The sequence below is a fragment of the Drosophila grimshawi genome, unplaced genomic scaffold, assembly GCF_018153295.1.
Source record: "Drosophila grimshawi isolate 15287-2541.00 unplaced genomic scaffold, ASM1815329v1 contig_78, whole genome shotgun sequence".
In the NCBI taxonomy this organism is placed as follows: domain Eukaryota; kingdom Metazoa; phylum Arthropoda; class Insecta; order Diptera; family Drosophilidae; genus Drosophila; species Drosophila grimshawi.
The window spans coordinates 96,941-117,653 of record NW_025063616.1 but is presented as its reverse complement, the minus strand read 5'-3'; the positions used below and the strand labels follow the sequence as shown (position 1 = coordinate 117,653).

Here is a 20,713-nt window from a genome sequence, read left to right as displayed (position 1 = left end):
ATTATAAAATATAAGTTGACAGCCGTGAGACACAAATACATTATTCCAAATATTTGCTTGTATGTGCAAAGTCTTCTCAAATTTAACTAAATGCATAAAGTCACTAATTCTTAAAAAATGGTAAAAGTTAACGAAAAAAAAAAACAGTTGGATAACATTTTTTCTTGTCTTCCTGTGTAAATATGCAACGAGTCGTTGATAAGTCCACGCGGAACGCCGTATGATATTTGCTAGGCATTTTTGTTCCTGTTATATTAATTTATAATCGCATTTGAACCAAATCCATTAAATATTGTCCGTCAGTTGGAAAATGTATTTAAATATATGTAACCGATAATGTTGATAGTATTCGATATTTATCTAAAGTTGTGATCGATAGTTCACTAATCACAAGTATAGTTACTCATTTTGCAATGCTTCCATTTCGAACCTTATTGCTATTACTTATTTTATTTTTAAATAGTGTTTCTTTCCGCTATTACAAGAGAATTCCTTGCGCCATATTATGTGAAAATAAGACAATTCCCAACTCACTTAGGCTTTATCTACCTACGTATATTCAAACCAATAATTTCGTTTTGCACATCTAAAAACGTAGTATAATAATCAAAAAATTATGTTTAAACAGGATAAATTTGGGTTATTAAACGCATTTCATTTAATTTTCTAGACCATTCGTGCAATTATTTGATCCTTAACAATTTTCCAACACAGTGGCAACATTCAACAAGTGTAATTTGGATGGAGAAAATACAACTCTGAGTGTCACGAATATTGCATAAAGTTTCACAACTTCGTTAGAATTTACCACTTGAGTCTCTTTAAAAGCCGGTTTCCATTTCGATTACCTCAAACTGTTAATAGCAACATGCTAACGAGGACCGTGCTAATTCCCACATTGGGTCGGCGTGCATCGAATTGGCTGACGCAACGCTCCTTCAACAGTACGCAAATCCTAAGGCAGACAATCAAAAATCATGAGCCAAATAATCTGGAAAAGCGTTTTCTCGTCTGGAGCGGAAAATACAAGTCAACAGCTGATGTGCCCGGCTTCGTAAGGTATGCTAATTGTCTAGTTCAATGAATTGTTCAATAGTTAATTCTGAGTTATTGCAGTCAGGAGGAGATGGAGCGTTGCCGTAACAAGATGCGCATCCGATTGGCAAATGTAATGATCGGCTTAACTATCGTCGGATGTGGCATTATGGTCTACAGTGGCAAGCAGGCGGCCAAGCGAGGCGAATCTGTCACAAAGCAAAATCTGGAATGGCACAACCAGTTCAAAGAGTCCCCCGCCAAATAATCCACAACAATACAAGAATACACATAAGCAGCAATACTGTTAAAAGGAAAATGTAAAAGCTTTTTGTTATTTTCTGTACAACTCGGTGGTTGCCTTATAACAGTGATATTTTGAATTCATACTCTTATCCCCCACGGTCTGATTACCATTTGCGAACTCTTAATAGCAGCTGCAATGCAATAAATATTTACTCAAATATTATTTATTAAATGAAGGATGCAACTCAGAGACGACCCAAAAATATAATTTGCAAATTCAAATCACCTCTGACAACGACATATATATATATTCTGTCCGTCTGTACCGAATACTGCGATTTCAGAGAAAATTAAAAATTTGTTTCCGCTTACCGTTTATCCAATATCGTTACTTTTAAAATAAATATGTAGAATTTTAAAAGATAGGTTTGTTATTGAGTATGAATAAGCTTTGTTGCGAAATTGAGCATTTATAAAGAATCATTAATGAAAATCGTATATTCATATTTACCAAATTCTTATAATTAATTTGGGGTGTATTTAATACAATTTCATTAACTGCATACAACCTCGACCCACTGTAATTTAGCGGAAACATTATCAACAGGGACCACCACTTGCGCCAGCTGAAAATACGCCTGCGTTGAGAGAGAGGGAGCGAGAGTGCGCGTCCCGGATTGCCAACCATAGAGAAAGAAGAAAGACAGCGAAAGAGAGAGGGAGAGAGAGAAATTAACTTACACATGGCACTGGGCTGGCGGCTACGTAGGAGGCGCAGATGGGTGCAGCAGTAGCAACCCTGCCGCCGCTCTTCTGCTGCTGCGCGCTTTTCACTTTCCGTTCGTTCAGTTTGTCGAGAACGTTTGAACGCAACGGGGCTTTGGGAATCGTGCGTGCACGCAAAAAGCTAAGCAAAAAAAAAAGAAAAATTTCAAATTGCAAGCATAACGCTGAGTAAAAAGAAATGTGCGCAAAAATAGTGTAAAAATATAAAAGCCAAAAGCAGCACACAGAAAAAAATGTGCGGGCAGCGTGAAAAAAGCTAAAAGGAGAGCAGCAAGTGGAGCAAAATGTAAACTACACACGCACACTCACACAGATCACATATGTAAGTGTAAGTGTAAGCGTGTGTGTGTGTGTGTGTGGCATAACAATGACCACAGACACTAAGACAAAAGGCAAGAATTACAACAAAAAGTCGCCGTGAAATATTCATTAACTAATTCAACTTAAAACATGCAACGGAAAATCCATAATAAAGAAAATGAGACGTGCAATTTACTTTTTTTCCTTCTTTCATAAGCATAAGTGTGTGTGTGTATATGAATTTACGTCTGTGTGGGTGAGATAGAGTTTGTGAGCGTGTGTGTATGTGTGAGACATTCGTTTGCTTTTTGATTTGTGAAAATGTGAAAATGTGTGTATCCGCACGAATGTTTTTGTTGTTGCTCGTCGCTCGTCGTCTCGTGTAGTCACCTAAAAAAGCAATAAAAAAAGGAACACAAAATTGTCCTTGTACGAAAATGATGTTAAAATTGGAAATGCTATTCACGCTTCGTTGCATGCCACATAACAACAACAAGTTGCTGGCCTAATTAATGTGTTGCAGCCGCTTTTAAGTTAAATGTGCATCACTAACAAAAAGCCATTCAAAAAAAGAAAAAAACTAACGGTGACGGCCGCTGTTCTCTTCTATTCTCCTCTGAAAGTGAAGGTCGTCTGTAGGAGAGAAAGAGCGCACAGTATCAGCAACCAGCAGCAGCAGCTAAGTCCAAACAGTCCATTTGCTGGCGCAAATGTGCGAAAAATCCTTGGCTTGGTTTTTGGCGCAACAACAAAGCCACATTAATAACCATACACATACACTCTTACGTACTTACATAAATACAAGCATACATGCGTATAGCAGAGTTTCATATACGTACATCGGTTTGCATGCACGTGTTTGTGTGCGCGAGTGTAGGTGTGTGTGTGTGTGTGCGTGTTAATGACGCGCTTAATGCACAGCAGCTGCTGCTTCTGTAACTGCGTTCATCCTTTTACTTTTTGCTGCTACTGTTACTGTTACTTACTGTAAACAGAGATGCACTTAAATTTAAATTATAGTTGTTTTGCTCTAGTTTTCAAGGATTTTTAGCATCATCCCTGTGTGCATTGTTTATCATAATTTTAGTTTTATTTTAATCAACGAAACGTTAGTTTTTATGACTATTTGTACTATTTTCGGCATAAATCACAGATGACGTTTGTTTACAAACAGTGGCGGCTCAAAATCTGTGAACAACCTTGAATATTTATATTTTGAACCGAGCCACTCAAAACGCAAACAAACAAAAATGTGCTCTTGTTTTTGAAAAATGTACACAATTCTTAGCATTATGTGTGCTGAAGAATTTAGTTGATTGAAATTTTCCTTATTACCACCGGCAGAGAATATCTGACATATTATAAACATATATTATATTATAGTAGTAGTTTTATTTATTTTGCATTTTTATTGTAAAGCTTGAGTTTGATTGGCAACTCTGGCATATACATCATATATATGTATGTAAGTACCTATTTGTGGACATACATCCCTACAGAGCTATGTATATATGTGTATTTGTGTGCATGTGTATATTTGCAAATATAATCACATTTCACGCTTGAAGAGCTTAGCGGGCCTACATAAATTACGCCATTGCCTTAACACACCGTAAACACACACAGACACACACATGTACATACATATATCCTGGATATATCCTAGTTGGGGTCACTTGCACGTTCTTGTTTCGGTCTGTCGCCATCATTTTTTGGTGCTGCTGATTACCATTATTGATAGGCACATTTCTCTAAAGTCAAGCTGATTGTAAAAGAGAATCAATTGCACATGATTCGGGTATTTCCTATAGGCAGAAAGACAGCCTAAATTTTAGTAATCGCCCTACGTTTTATAAACAATTTCTAAATATTTGCAAAATAAATGTCAGTCAATTAGAAATGCTTGCCCTAAATCGATAATCCCAAAAAATTAAGAAATGATAATGTTAGAGTTCTTTGTTCTTTTTCTTTGAGAAATTAAAATTAAATATATTTTTTTCTTCTAAATTATAAAAATATTACCAGAGAATTAAGACAACTAAAACCTTAATTTTTGGGAATATTCTTTCTGAATAAAATGTGATACAAAATTCAAGAAACTTTTTTTATGAGTGGAGCTTTGCCAGCTAGCTTAAAGCATCCGAAATGGCCTGATTGCCTTTTACAAGTAAATCATCTTTAGCTAGCAGTCGCTTGATTCACATTTTTCCCCAAGGACTTTTTTACCGTTTTGCCTTGTTCAATAAGGCGTGTACACAATGTCTTAAATTAATAATTAGTATGCACAGGATGAGCCAAAAGTGGATGCAAGCCAAACAAACTTCGGGTAAATTGGAGAAATTTAGCAGCTGATTTGAAATGGAAATCTATTTTCCAAATGCGTTCAATTTAATTTGTTACATCGTTCTGAATAAATTATTCTTTTTGTTTCTGGTTTCAGCCCAGAATCGTATTTGCCTATGAGTCCAACTCACCAAAAGCTAAGCTATCAACGAAGGCTGTTTTGCATAATGTATTGTAATAATTTACCGGCGTGTTTTACATACAAACTTTGAACACATCTTGTTTTACCGGGTCGACTTTTCGTAGGAAAAACTGTTTTATTCATAAGATTGTTATTACTATTTATTTAATGTCACCTAAAGTCGGTCGACACAGGAAATACAAAAAGTAAAAAATGGATTAGATTAAATTAAAAATATAATTTGATATTAAATGTATACTAAAAAATAACGAAGTATTTATAATATTTAAAATATACAGATAGTTAAAATTAATTGAATGCCCAGTTACAAGCAATAATTTGAATCTTATTATTTTTATTTTTTTTTTTGGTTGGTCTGATTGGGTTTTTTCTGGGGTTTCCACAATTCATGCAACAAATTTTGAACCATTTGGTTTCAAATACCCCCAAATATCCTTTAAATATTTCTTTTTTTTTTAATTTACATATAACTTTAAATTGTATTTTAAATATAATTTAATTCAATTTGTTACTTTTTGCCTTTTTGGTGTCGGCTGACTTAAGTTGACATAAAATAAATACATAAATACAAAAATATATATAAATAAAAATTTGGATTAGATGTTGTTCTGTAAATAATTTATTGAATTCGATTGATAGAAACATTAATACTCCTCAAATATTTTTTCTACACTAAATCAACAATCTAAATTCGGTCAATGAGCAATATCCCCGCTTGAAGCAAACAAGCACCTCACATTACATGTAGAAGAACCCATCTTGGTTGAGATGACTGTCTACCTGGTAGAGAAATGGATACATAAGCGCTTCTTAAGTAGCAGCCCCGACTCAAAATTATAAAATGCTCATAAGTCGCAGGAACAAACAGCAAAGCGTTTTTTATGTTGAAGGAGACGCCAACAACGATGACGAAGCGACCCCAACCAAATTAACCACCCACAATCAAGAGTCCTTCCCCACCCTCTTCCCTGGGTTCTTTGGAGCAGGCGCAGACTCGGCTTTTCTCTCGCTGTGGCCTGTGTCTGCTCTCTGGGTCTATGCCTGCATTTGGGTAACTTTCAATACTTTTCATTTTTCGAATGCTACCAACGCAGACTGAAGACCCAATAATTAAAACACAGACAAAAATTGCTTGTAAACAAAATCGGTAACGTCAACAACAACAACAAGCGGACATTTTGGTGTGTGGCTATCGTGTGTACTTTTTTCCGTTATTGTTTAAATATAGAATACAACTTAATGTAAACAATGTATTTGTAAACGTTTGGCCCATAAAAATACAAACTGGAAATGCACAAACATTAAAATGCGTTTATGATCCCAAAGGCATCTTAAGTTTCACTTTAACGTTGCAACGTTCCATATTTTTATATATATTCTTTACTTTAGTCGCCGAGGCGACTACGATAATTATGTTGATTGTTTCCGACTTTTTGCTACAGCCAATAGTTCATGTGGCGGAACTATCTATCGAAAGATGAATACTTAAATAAACACATTTTTTATATCCCATACAAACCGCAACTTATTAAATTGCGCCCAAAAAATTATCGACATCAGTTTTTTAGTTAAATAAATACTTATATGTAGATGATATCCGGTGGACGCCGGCTTGCATGCCTTTTTTATGGCTGTATGGTGAAAAGAGAGAAAGCAGACAGGCGAAAAGAGAGAGAGAGAGAGAGAGAGAGAGAGAGACAGAGAAAGAGAGAGAAAGATAGAGGGAAAGACTAACTAAAAGAGTATGAGGGAGGGAGTTTGTCTTTAAGCATAAGTCAACTCTCAATGGGGCTCGTAAATTGGTTCATCGCAAAAAAACAGGATTTCCGTAGATTTTACGTGTATTTTGTACATTAATACCCACTCGCCGGAGCGGATGTGGGTAAGGTGATAAGGGGGTCTGCAGTGCTTAACAGTCAAAAAATCATACAAAAAACAGCGTTTCTGCACGCTAACAAAAATTGGATAAATATGAAAAAGGAAAATATAAATAATTGAATAAAATTCTAGTTATACCTTAAATGTACAATTTATTTATTTATGTTTGAAAGTCAAGAGTATTTTTATAAATTTGATACAATCTACAAGAAAACAAATATCAATATTTTAATATTAATTATTAATTTACTATATATATAGTAATTAAAATTACAATTAAATTCAAGGTATGTACTTGCAGACCGGAACTCAACTGTTCATATATAAAATCAAAATAAATTCAATTCTTCCAACTTGTGCCAAAGTTGAATGATAATAAATATACTCAGCACTGTTGCGCTTTATTTAGATATCTTGGCATAACAAAATCGATCAATACAAATTATCATCTTTCAGTCAAAGTTTCCATGTCAGCTATGTACATATTTTATGTAGATATTAAAATTGCTCGAAAACCGAAAGACTAATTGGCAAAGAAACAGCCAACAGAGGGACATATCGACTATATATCGACTCGGCAATTGATGTTAATCAGGAATATATATTGACATACATATATGTATTGTCTGTTGTAATAAGATTAAGGAATTTAATGAAGATTTCGTTTAATGAAAATAATTAATTATTAAAAATACATTCGTGTTTACAAATAAGTCAAGTTAAATATGAAAATTTTTTTCACAGGTTTCAATAATATTTAGATTATTTATTTTTGCCAGATTTGTATGCGTTGTACCCTTTAAAATTGGTTTACGAAGGGTATCATGAAATCCCACAATAAGAAGAAACATAGAATTTGTTAAAGAAATTGTAAATTCGACTGACATTAATCAAAAGTTTTCTGCACAGCTTTTAAGTACAAATTATTTGTTTGGGAATAAGTTTACACGCTTAATGTCGATTTGACTTAAATATTCAATTGTTCACTAAATATTTATCTCCAAATCATTTATACGCAATATCACTTCACAGCCTTTCGACTTTCCGCGACTCGCTTCGTCTACACAACTCTTGTGCTTTAACCCGAGTAGATTTCTCTTTTATCGATCGCCCGATCTTATTGATGCCGATAAGATATATTTATATATCTATCGATAATTATAAAATATAAAATAAGTGCCTTGCCAATTTTTCAACGTTTAGATTCGAACATCGACGATTATTGATTGATAGGTACACGAACTAGGTGTAGGGAATCTTTTAGTCAAGTTCTCTCGACTAGAGAACTCTTGTTTAATATTGTTGCGTTTAATGTTATGTTCTTTGCCTATCGCAAACCTCAAGAACAAGACACGATTGTTTTTTTGCAAGGGCAACTGTAAACAACTGGAAGACAGATTGTGTACAATGTTGGTTTATGGGCGCCCGGTGCGAATGGATGAATGTGCATTATTACGAGGCAACATAATTGGTGTTGTTGTTGTTGTAAAGCTAATTACCATAGCCTTGAGACAAAATGCAAAAAAGTAAACCACACCAACAACAAGCCGTAAAATAGGAAATGGGAGCGACAGTTAGCTAAAATAAGCAACGCAAATAATTAATGATGCTTGCAAAATTTGGATATGTGGCGCCTTTGTTTAGGCAGCGGAAGTCATGCCCCCTTACTCCCCGGCGGCTTATTGTGCTAGGTGCTATGTTTTGTGCTTGGGGGTGGCCAGGACAGCTTTTTTTCCAACCACCCCCATTTGATGTTTGACAATTTATTTTGATGGCGTACAACACGCACACGTCAATTCTTGTTGTTGTTGTTGTCGTCGTGGAACTATGGCCTAATGCTAGGCGCTTGGAGGTGGCCCAGTCAGAAAGGCGACGTCAACATCAATGGAAGAGCAAAGCAAACGGCATTGATTAATTTCCATTTGGGGCACAGTAACCGACAGCAAGGTCGACCTATGCCAGCAAAATTGTTGTTAGGATAATGTGGCATTAAAACATTAAGGGCCGACACACGGCTGCTGCTGCCATTGAGAAACATCGCCTGATTCGAGCAGCTGGCCACAGGAGCAGCAAATACCACCACTCCTCACCCCATGAGTGGGCGGCGCTATTTGATTGAGGCTGAAGCGTTGAGGTAACGAGCCATAGCAGAAGTGTGTGTACAGGACTGTCAGTCTATCAGTCTATCAGTCGATGAGTCTGTCTGAGGCTGTCCACTGTTTGAAGAGTGTGCCTGCTTACGTATTTCTTTTATTTCTTTTTGCACATTAAGAGAAAGTGGGGCACTTTCACCCAGTCAAGCACGCTCAGAAAAATAATCGTTCTGAATTTAAGCAATTCGCCATACCTTTGGGGTCAAGGGTAACTCACTTTATTATTCAGAAATTGTATTTTTAAATTTTGAAATACAAATTTCCATGTGTTAGAAAAAATATGTTTCATTTTCAGTATTTTTTTTAACTGAACAAAAACAAACAGCTCTAAACATTAGCTTATTTGTTGCTTATATTATTAAATAACATTTATATTCTAAGATTTCACATATACAAACATTTTAGATAGTTTATAAAACATACGATTCGAACTCGCGAAAATACAACTAAGGGAATCCATTTCGGTTTTCAATCTATATATAGGATTTAATGTCCCAAGTCCCGTTGTAGTTGTGTAAGGTGAAAGTCGGTCTGACAGAGTCTTTTACTTATCCAAGGGCATATGTCCGGGTCAACAATCATGTCAAGCTACCGTTGGGAGTAGCCCTTCATCTTGTCTGCCCAACCTAAAATGCTTACAACGATGTTGTTGTTTTAACTGATTTGCGTAAAAAAAACGCAGAAATTTTTTAAATGAGAGTGGAGAGTTTGCTTATAAGGGCTTTGTTTGATATAAACGAGTTTTAGTTGACTTGATTTTCTTTTGAGGAACATTGCGTGCTCGTCTACGATCAATATTACATTCAGGTAAGGCTGTAGATATATGTACAAGTCGACTGGTATTTTAGTGAATCCAAGTGTGTGTGTTATTATAGATCCCTATGAATATTTGAGTTCCCAATTAAAGGAGGGTCTCCTTCTAAAAGTCTGTCATTATTTTTTTTTAGTTGAACTCGGACTATGTGTGATGATGCGGACGCTGACTAGTGGCAATGTCATTTGTTTAAATGGGTACTACTGTGAATTTAAAAATAAACGTAGTTTAAAGTACTAAGTTCTATGTTTTCATTTGAACAAGCTCGGGTTTGTTAGCGCGCGGAGCTAGTGGTAAAGATAATTATAACCGGAGCATAAGATTCGATATGAATAATGGATACTGTTACAAGTTTGAAGATAGAGAGGTAGATAATTCATTCATTCACCACTTGTTAGTCTGTATAACAAGACTATGTTTAAGAGAGGGAGAACATACATTTATTAGTACAAATTTACTACGGTAATTTGGTAAAAAGTTTATTATATCGAAAAATTATAACAAAAACTATAGTAAATCCAGCAAGTGTATAACTCTTAACATTTACAGTCTAGTGATATATATACTGAGTTACTTCAAGAGCAGTTTATTTATAATTTACTTATCAAATCTTTATTAATTTCCCAAATAAAATTTTAACCCCTTTTGCATAATTTTATAAGCCCCAAATACATAATGAGTAAATTATGAATATTATGAAAATCGAAATCAAAAACACTATAGCATGTTTATCTGCTCACATTTTTCATATGTCGCACTGTCGTTATCGTGTGAGTGCAAAATTCGCGCTTGGTTTTATTAAAAAAGTTCATTAGCTTATTTATTTATTTTTTCGAAATGAATAAGAAAAGAATTCAAATATAAGACACTTTATAATCACTTTTTTGTGACCAATAAATAAGAGACCAATTTGAAAATGGAAAAAAAAGATTTTATGTTTAATGTGCTTTCATCATTAAATTATAATGGATTATAATAATTAAATTAAATGTTAATTGTGTAATCTGCAAATTTCTTACATCACAAATGTTGATTGTATGGAATGTGGTTCATTATGGGAATATTTTCAGAAAACAACTTTATATTCTGTAGAATGCAAGAAAAGTGAAATCAGCCTGGTTCGACTTTTTCAATTTTATTACAAAAAAAAAAAAAAACACAAAAATAACATTTTACATTTACAAAACAATGTATAGACCCTCGCCAGTAGTTTCCATGCTTAATTAAAAGGTATATATATTAGCCAGCACAATTATTGTCAAAAGTTTCATCGCTTTTGTTACAAAAATCAGTTTTGAAGTTACAGTCTAATTTCAGGGTGTCGGAAAATATTGAATATTATACTTTTTCAAAATAGTTAATAAAAATTATAATTTATTTGAGAAAATTGGAAATCTGGTCCGGTGTGCTGTTAAGAACAGACAATAGAAAACTCGTATCTCAGATCTGCATAAGTGATAATATCCATAATCCCTTTGACAGCGCCCATAAATATGCAAACACTTTTGCTCTAGTACAAATATATGTATATATATATGTTCATATGTGCTTCGATTCATATATATATCCATCATTTATCAATGCAAACAACTTTGGCGCCAGTCATGCTCGCAAATATTAAATAAATCAAGGAACACATTATATAGACTTCAAGAGCACTCAAGAAATTTGACATTTATGGAAACAAATGAGTTTTGTCAAATGACAGAAGTTAAATGCAAGCTATGGGTTGGGAGGGGGCAGGGATAGACACCCGTGTAAGAGCCCATAGAAAATGACACTTAATGCATGCTCAAAGATGTTTGCGTTTTAATTGTAGTTGCAAAATTACTTTGCGACCGTTCCGGGGTGTCTACTGTTTCGTAAAAATGCACATAAATTTTTGGACGAAATGCGCCAAGCACAGCATCACAAGCAGCACCACATCCACATCCACATCCACAGCCACCGCCATCAACCACCACCCACCCAAAGGAGGCAACACATTCACAACGCCAACGCACTCAGTCAGGCAGATGGATGCCAGTCGGTTCGGCGACTGGCCGTTCTGTCTGCCCGTCCCATCTGTCGGGGAAAGTACAAAGTCTCATTAAACTGGTCGAAAGATGTGCGCATATTCGATTTTGTATCTGTATCTGTATTTGTATCTAAATGTGCATCAGTATCTGTATCTTTATTTATACTTGGCCAGCTGGAAGCGTTTTACTGTGCGGCTCGTTTAAATATTTGGACAAAACTTTGGTCGTACGTTTATATTGCATGTTATTGCATGTACTCTTTGGGACACTGAATCAATCCTAAATAGCAATTGAAGAATTTGACTTGGTATTAGTGTGTCCAACCGGAATTGGAATAGAAATCGCATATTTTTCCGATTGAAATTTGAATTAAATATTTTTTAAAAACATCGCAGCGGAAAATCATAATGATTGGAACCTAGATGCGTGTCGATTTTATATGCATTTTAAGGAAAATAAATAATAAATAACTTTTTCCACAATTGTCTACGAATTTGAAAGATTTTTGTTTTTGTTTTTGGTAAAGAAACCCATTACTAAAAGTGTATTAAATTTTGAAAATTAAATATAAATTCGCCAAGAGTCAAATTAAATAAATAATAAATTATATTTTTATATTTCTCAACACTGAGAAAATAAAACAAATATCGCGAATGAAAAAAACAGGGATATTTACTTTGGAAAAGCTTGAACTGAAATCAAATATTTTGAACATGTTTGGTGTAACAACCATATTCAGTTATCAGGTATCAGAAAACGTTACAGTTGTTTGTTATTATTTGTATAAATTGAGAACATTTCTCTTATTTGGATTCTATACTTTGAGTATTAATTGTTTAGCCAACGTTGTCTGATTAAAAATACTATTTTTATATCTAGTCGGCTATTATCTTTTAGCAGCTCTTTTTATTTAGTTACTCATTCCACTGCTGGCATTTCTATAATTACATTGCTTATGCATATTTTGAATACCAAGAATTAAAATTAAATTTTGTTTGGATACTTTTCCGGGGGCATTTAAAACTTGTCAAATGATGTGGTGTGAAATTTGTGGGGTGGGCGATTTGGTGCGTTGGCCGACATTCGTCTACGTTTCTAAATTATTACTATACTTTTGGCCTAATTTTTCCTTTTCGTTTTTGCTTGCAGTGTTTGCAGTGCTGCAGCGCAAAGTCACATAACATTTTTAATATTCGCCGGCGTGAACAATAATGCAAAAATGACAGCAATACGGTTAAGCAATAAACAAATGAGTGGCAAACGGCTCTAAATGACTACAACAACAGCAACCGGAACAACAACAATAGCAAGATGTAAATCATAAAAATAATTCTAAGAAATACGGAAATCAATGCAAAACTATATTCATCCACAGAATAATAAGCCTACCAGGAAGCAAGCTGCCGTTGAGTGTGAAAGCTTTAACTAGAACTAAGTCGAAAAGAGCCAAATTACTAATTTTCAAGATTGCGTGTAAGGAGTTCACAGAGTGTGCTAGAAATATAAATACAAAAAGAGAGAGAGATAGAGAGAGAGAGAAGCCTCCATTGACCGTTGACTACCTCCAAGTCGCCCCCGTCCCATCGCGCATCCGTTTTGGGACACTGAAACATTCCACCACACAGTATGGCCTCGGTCGCCGCTTGGCTGCCCTTTGCACGGGCGGCGGCCATCGGTTGGGTGCCGATAGCTACGCATCCATTGCCACCTCCTCCGGTGCCCAAGGATCGTCGCAAAACGGACGATGAGAAGCTGCTGATAAACGTATCCGGCCGTCGCTTCGAGACCTGGCGGAACACTCTCGAGAAATATCCGGACACGCTGCTTGGCTCGAATGAGCGCGAGTTTTTCTACGACGAGGATTGCAAAGAATATTTCTTTGATCGGGATCCGGACATATTTCGGCACATACTCAACTATTATCGCACTGGTAAATTGCATTATCCGAAACATGAATGCCTCACCAGCTACGACGAGGAGTTGGCCTTCTTTGGCATCCTGCCGGATGTGATCGGCGATTGCTGCTATGAGGACTACCGCGATCGCAAGCGCGAGAATGCCGAACGCCTCATGGACGACAAGCTGTCGGAGAATGGCGATCAGAATCTGCAACAGCTAACCAACATACGTCAGAAGATGTGGCGTGCCTTCGAGAATCCGCACACATCCACCAGTGCCCTGGTCTTCTACTATGTCACCGGCTTCTTTATAGCCGTCTCCGTCATGGCCAACGTTGTGGAGACGGTGCCTTGCGGCCATCGGCCCGGACGAGCCGGCACTCTGCCCTGCGGCGAACGCTACAAAATCGTGTTCTTCTGCCTGGACACCGCCTGCGTGATGATCTTCACCGCCGAGTATCTGCTCCGTCTGTTCGCGGCGCCCGATCGCTGTAAGTTCGTGCGCAGCGTGATGAGCATCATCGATGTGGTTGCCATCATGCCCTACTACATTGGCCTGGGCATCACAGACAACGACGATGTCAGCGGCGCCTTTGTCACGTTGCGTGTCTTCCGCGTCTTTCGCATCTTCAAATTCTCCCGGCACTCGCAGGGTCTGCGCATTCTCGGCTATACGCTCAAGTCGTGCGCCAGTGAGTTAGGCTTTTTGGTCTTCTCGCTGGCCATGGCGATCATCATATTTGCCACGGTCATGTTCTATGCCGAGAAAAATGTCAATGGCACCAATTTCACATCGATACCGGCGGCCTTCTGGTACACCATTGTCACAATGACGACCTTGGGGTAAGTAACACTCTAGATAAGCTTTAAGATCACTACATTTATGATTTACTATGCAAAAGCTCCAGCAAATTTATTTTCCTGGCTTTATATTGGGGATGCGTTGAGTTTCAAATTATTATCTTAAATAATAAATATTCACTTCAGCTTATCCAATTATATGAATTATACAATTTGTGCCAGTTTTTTCTTAAATTTCCTTTTATATACAATTCGATATACTAAAATAAATTATTTTGTCATCTCTCTGATAGTTTGTTCATAGATTTATAATTAATTGAAGAGAATGTTTGAGTTCATTTCCAAATTCTGTTAGTTTCTAGGTTATCCCCTAATATCTGCTAATATTTTATCACTAAAGAAATTCGCTAAGTATGACGTGTCCACATAGATATTGCAAAGTAATTTTGTAACTCATAATTGGAATTTATCTCTAAAATATTCTTAATAATCGTAACTTTTACTTTACAAATGGCATATTTTACTTTCGGTGTATCTATTCGAATACTCTTCATAAATGAACTCCATTTTGCCACGTTGTCGATTTATTTTTTCTATTGTACTCTGATTCTTTTGCAACATTTTTTAAATCATTTTTGATTTTGAACTTATCATTAGTTTCCATACATCCACAGTTATTTATTAATTTCACATACACAAAGGCTTTAAGTAATTTATAAAATTAATTTACTTTAATTTGAAAAAAAAAAATGGAAATTATTTTATAAAAAAAACAAGAAAAATGTCTTCTATTTGGTATGATTTTCTAATTTTCTGATTGTAGCAACTTAATTTTCACTGTCTTCTTATTTTTTTTTTTGAAATTTGTTTCCCTTTATTTAAAAATTATTTCTAAAAGAAGAACATTTTTTTAGTTGTCAGGATGATTTTCTTAGTGTGTGTAGTAACTCTTAATTTCTCAGTGTAAATTCTCCTCTCTCTCTTTGTCTTTTATTTTATAAATAATATAATTATTATTAAATAACAATATAAGTTATTATAATTTTTAAATTAGTTTGTGTATTGCTTTACTTTCTTTTAATTAATACAACATTGATATAAATTGAACTTTCGTAATTTTTGGAAAAACATTGGACCAATTTACATCTAAAACATAGTTATAAGCCTTGACTTTAAGTGTCAGTGACATCGATTGTGAATTTCAATTAAATCTCAATTCTTAAATTTTAGCTACGGTGACATGGTGCCGGAGACAATAGCTGGCAAAATAGTTGGAGGTGTTTGCTCGCTCAGCGGAGTGCTGGTCATCGCCTTACCTGTACCTGTTATTGTATCGAACTTTAGTAGAATATATCATCAGAATCAGCGTGCGGATAAGCGCAAGGCACAGCGGGTAAGTGAAAATGAATCTCCAACCCCTGCTAAAATCACATTTACGATTAATTTCTTGTGACGCCTGCAGAAAGCTCGGCTCGCGCGCATCCGTATTGCGAAGGCTTCGTCGGGAGCGGCGTTTGTCAACAAGAAAAAGGCGGCGGAGGCGCGCTGGGCAGCGCAGGAGTCGGGCATTGAGCTGGACGATAATTATAGGGATGAGGATATCTTTGAGCTGCAGCATCATCATCTGCTGCGGTGTCTCGAAAAGACAACGGTGCGTATGCTTAACAAGAAGACATACTTGCTTGCAGGACATGTATATTATTGACAGGCAACAAGTCGCGTTTTTCTTTATTTTATTTTAATTTACATACATGTTGATTTATCAGACGTCTTTGTTTTCTTCTGTTTTCTGTGTGTTCTCTTTTCGACAGATGTAGCGACATTTGAACATCTTTCGATTAGCCAAAAATTCGCACCTTTGCCTTGTGCTTGCCAGGCAAGCAATGACAAGCGACACAGCAACTAGAACAACTACAACTATACCCATAGCTGTAACTGTAACATTAACAGTAACAGTTACCGCAACAGTAACAGTAACAGTAACAGTAACAGCAACTGTAGCTGTAGCTGAGAGCGCAATAAACACAAAGAACGTCAGCAGCAACAAGAATTCAATTGATAGTTCAGAAATCTTGTGCGTGCTCGTTGATAAAAAACTTCACACACATACAACATACAACGCATATAATCATAAATATTATAAAAAGAACCTTCAGCATTTTTATTAATATTGTCGAGAGAATGGTGTGCAAAGATTAATCATTATTATTATTTATTACGTTTGTATTCTATGTATATAAATCGATATAAGTATACATATATTTATACATATGTGCAAATTGTGTTTGGTTTTGTCTTACATTTAAGTTTATGTTCCACAGTCTTTTTTGTGTCAATTTGTGTCATGTTTCTCATGATATGGTTAACATCAAGTTTACCAGCGAGCGCCCCACAAAAATAATTTCAATATAAAGTAAAGTGAAATATATATTTATGACTCCATTTTATAAATATCGAAACGAAACGTAATAAATTGACCAGAAGTAAGTGCTTTCGGTTTGTACTTAAGTTCCGTTCTTCTCTTTCACTACATCTCGTTCTCTCTATCTCTGTCTCTTGATCTCCCCAAACATTTCTTTTATTTACGCGCTGCAAATGGTTTTTACGTTTTCTGTTCGATTTTTCAAGCAGCAACAAACGATTTGTGTTGAAAGCTATGCGCTCAGTTCTGTTTTAACTTAAGATTTTTAAGTTCTTTTTATTGGTCATTATTGAAAAATATCGAAAAATAATGCTTGAAGAGGCTCCCAGCTAATGCTATAATAAAAGATCTAAAACAGCGCCACCCGCCACATGCAATCACACACTAAACTGATACAAAACACAAACTAAATAAAATCAAGGCTATAAAAAATATTGAAAACTAAACATTTTGCCTGGGGTAATGTACGCGAATGTTACATTTGTTTGCTAGTTCAATAAAATTATGTTACGGAATTTAAATGAGCAATTCCATTAAAAAATAGTATTTTTGGATTGAAATATATATAGCTTATATGGAAAAATTTAATTTTAACAAAATTACCATTCAGCAACACAAAATGGTTGAAGAACCAATAAAAAGAGAGAGAGTTGGGTGATTTAAAACTAGCAAAACAGATTAACTACTGTCCCAAATCATTAAATAACTCCAAAATCTAAAAGAAAAAAAAACAGTAAGACGATGGCGTTTTTAACAGCAAACTAAAATCGCACTCAAAGTCGCTCGCTCGTGCTTGCTTTGATAATTCCTCTTCCCTCGCCCAGCCGCATTTCGCTCGTTTTGCTTACCGCCCGCACACCAGCCGCGCTAAGGACTTGGCCCTCGCCCTGCCCTGCTCAACCACTTGGCTGACTAACAAAAGTGTTCTTATTGTGTTATTGTAAAATTGTCATTGCTTAGGTGCCGAAACCAATCCCCCTTCCTCTTCCATCCATCGACCATTTACTTTAAATGTATTTTTAAGTGTTCTAACGTTTGACAACTTTTCCCCTACCCCCGCTTTAATGTTCTGATTGTTGTTTTGACTAATCTCTATTAGTATTTATTATTACTAAATATATAATATGTATGTGTGTGTGTCTAACCTGGCTTAACATCCTACCTCCCATCTGTATATTGTTTACAAAAAAAAAGAAAAAAAAAAGAAAGTAAAAACCAAACATTGTACTCTATGTATTCTACGTTTCTCTTTGTAAAATTCTTCTGGTACTCACACACTCAAATGCTCAAATCCAAAGGATCGTGAATTTGTCGAGTTAGAAATTGCATATAATGGCCAGTCAAAGCGACCGGGCTCGCCCTCGCCGATGGCTAGTCCCGCCCACTCGACAAACAGCGCTGCGGGTCTATTGCAATCATGCTGTGGACGCTGTTGCTCCCAGCGTTATCAGGTAAGAGACAAACTGTAAATACTTAACAACTACATCCTTTTTATCTGTTTATCGTCTTGTGTTCTATTGTGCGTGTGTGCGTTTGTGAAACTGTGTGTGAGTGTGCCTGTGTCTGTGTGTGCGTACCCTAAGTGCAGGTGGGTGTTATTTTTTTAATGTTAAGTACCTAGTTGATTGTTTTACTTTTGTTTGTGTGTTTATCATGCACATATCTAACCAGCAACCGAAAGCGCACACAAAGAAACTAAAATAATAGCAATAACATATAAACAGAAAGAACATATATCAGAGGAACATCGCCATAGGCCTATGCTAAAATTTACTTACCAAAGTGTAGAAAGCATTATTCCATTTAGAATATAATATTACAATTTAATATTGTAAGATGCAAGAATTTATCGTTTGGCCAATATTTCTCATGGCAACTACATTTTTATGATTATAAATTGGTCCGATCAACCCAATACCAAATATACGACGCTCTTGATGCTGATCAAGAAAGTAAATATAGCTATTGGGATCGAAGATATACCTTTCACTGCGTTAGTTACGCAATTAAGCAAATTCGCGACAAAAATTATACAGCCAAAGAGATTTGGTAATGGAAACCCCCAAAAATGTGCTGCACTCTGCACCGACCACCATAAAATGTTTATCGTGTTGAAGTGTTGCATACTTTTAGCTGCCGCACAAAATGAACTTCGTTTTGGGAAATTTAAATCCTTTGGAGTGGATGGGAATCACATGCACACGGAAATATGTTATCTCTAACAGCCAGGATTGTTAATTAACTAAACGAAAATTGTGCTTCTATTTACGTTAATTTAAATACAATCATAAGAATCAAATCATATGTTCAATACTTAAGAAACGACTCCTTCGAATCCGAGTTGTTGCATGAATATTATTTGTATTTTCCTTTTGATAAACAGTTTAATCAGCAACAATGGTTTTTGCTTCATATTTAAATAATATAAAACAACTTATTAAATAATCTAGTTAATTATTGTAAATATTAATCAGAATTCTACACCACGTAAAGGCCATAGAAGCTAGGCCTTATTAAAAAGGTCTTATTTTATTTATTTATTTATTTAACGCCAAGGATATATATTTTTCAGGCAATGGGAACAATAAGAAATTGCATACTTTCGAGCATCTCGAAATGTTATATTATGTTTATAAAATATTATGTAGACGCACCTACGACCAGTGAACTTTGACTTAATGCTTTGGTTTTGTTTTTCTGTAATCTGCTTTGCAGGCCTGCGGAAAGTATATGCCAGCAGCCAGTAATGCTCAAAATAGCCAAAACAATCAGCCAATGGATGGCACCTACCTGGTGGAGGCATCCTTCTGAGCCAGCGTCGGAGATGATGTGGGGATAGTGCTGAAGAAGCTGATTTAAGTTTATATTTAGTCTAACTTGAAAAGTTTTTAAATTGAATTGAATTTATTGTAGACAAAGAATTCTAAACAAAACAACTGTAATCTAACAAACAAAAATCTCTAAAATCTGATTTTCGAGTTAAATGCAAAATATTTTAATTAAATTTTGCAAAAACACCAAATCGCAAACTTCTGAATGTGTAAAATGTAATAGCAATACACACAGGATCAATAGATAAGCTGCACATTAACAACAATGGGTAAATATATAGCGCATATATAGAAAGGTGGAAAATACAGAATAAAAATCCCAACACTTACGAATTGCGATGAGGCAAAGTCGGATTTGATTAGCGAGACCCCGCTAATAAACTTAAAAATTAATATTTAACACTATTTACTTTACATAGGTGACAAAACGACGACAACAACAACAACAAATAAAAAATAAATAAAAACACCAACAACAGAAACAGAAGCATTTTAGAGGAATTTACTGTGTATGTTTTTAAGCGGGCATTAATACAAAATAATAGGATTGCAAATAGATTAAAAAATTCAGAATAACAATTGTTATGTACTTACTCACTCAAGCAAGTTGCATTGGGTCCAAAAAAAAAAAGAAAAAATGAAAAATAAACGAATTAAAAAGAAGAAAAGCCACAGCCATCGTGGGCAAACGATTTGAGTAGCGGTAAGCCGAAAAGAACTATTTGAATATTTAAAAAAAAATTAAGAAAACAAATCGAATGAAACAAAAATGGAAAAGTATATTTACAAATAAACTTGATGTATTTTTTAAAAGGTCCGTAGTTTAGTGAATATAACGTTCAACTGTCTAATATTATTTTTTTTCAAGTTTGTAAGGGAAGCCAAGGGAAGACCTTTTCCAGAACTTGTATTTGGCTCTTTGGCTCAGTTCGGCTCGTCTTATGAGGACTAGTAATATATGTAAACATTTTTTTCAGCCCATTGGAATTTATCGTACATTGTATATTTTTGATATAGTCCAAAGGTTTCAGTTGTCATCATTTCAA

General features: G+C 35.3%; 2 protein-coding genes across 6 annotated transcripts; both read left to right on the top strand.

Annotated features, from left to right (window-relative positions):
* Positions 1-719: 719 nt before the first annotated feature.
* On the top strand, positions 720-1,513 carry LOC6558664 (UPF0389 protein CG9231). The gene is made up of 2 exons (XM_001985607.3): positions 720-1,059; positions 1,117-1,513. The coding sequence occupies exons 1-2, from the start codon at positions 869-871 to the stop codon at positions 1,301-1,303; spliced, it is 378 nt and encodes a 125-aa protein (XP_001985643.1). The 5' UTR covers positions 720-868; the 3' UTR covers positions 1,304-1,513.
* A 631-nt stretch (positions 1,514-2,144) lies between these two features.
* LOC6558555 (potassium voltage-gated channel protein Shal) lies at positions 2,145-20,436 on the top strand. 5 transcript variants are annotated; one of them, XM_032736285.1, is made up of 7 exons: positions 2,145-2,389; positions 12,865-13,028; positions 13,091-14,456; positions 15,645-15,807; positions 15,877-16,065; positions 18,135-18,287; positions 19,552-20,436. In XM_032736285.1, exons 3-7 carry the CDS (start codon positions 13,342-13,344, stop codon positions 19,645-19,647), a joined length of 1,716 nt encoding a protein of 571 aa, XP_032592176.1. In that variant the 5' UTR covers positions 2,145-2,389; positions 12,865-13,028; positions 13,091-13,341; the 3' UTR covers positions 19,648-20,436. The 5 variants fall into 5 exon arrangements, with proteins under 5 accessions (XP_032592176.1, XP_032592183.1, XP_032592191.1 ...); XM_032736292.1 differs by having other exon boundaries at positions 2,145-2,395; XM_032736300.2 differs by lacking the exon at positions 18,135-18,287 and having other exon boundaries at positions 2,146-2,389; positions 19,552-19,731.
* The last annotated feature ends 277 nt before the right edge of the window (positions 20,437-20,713 follow it).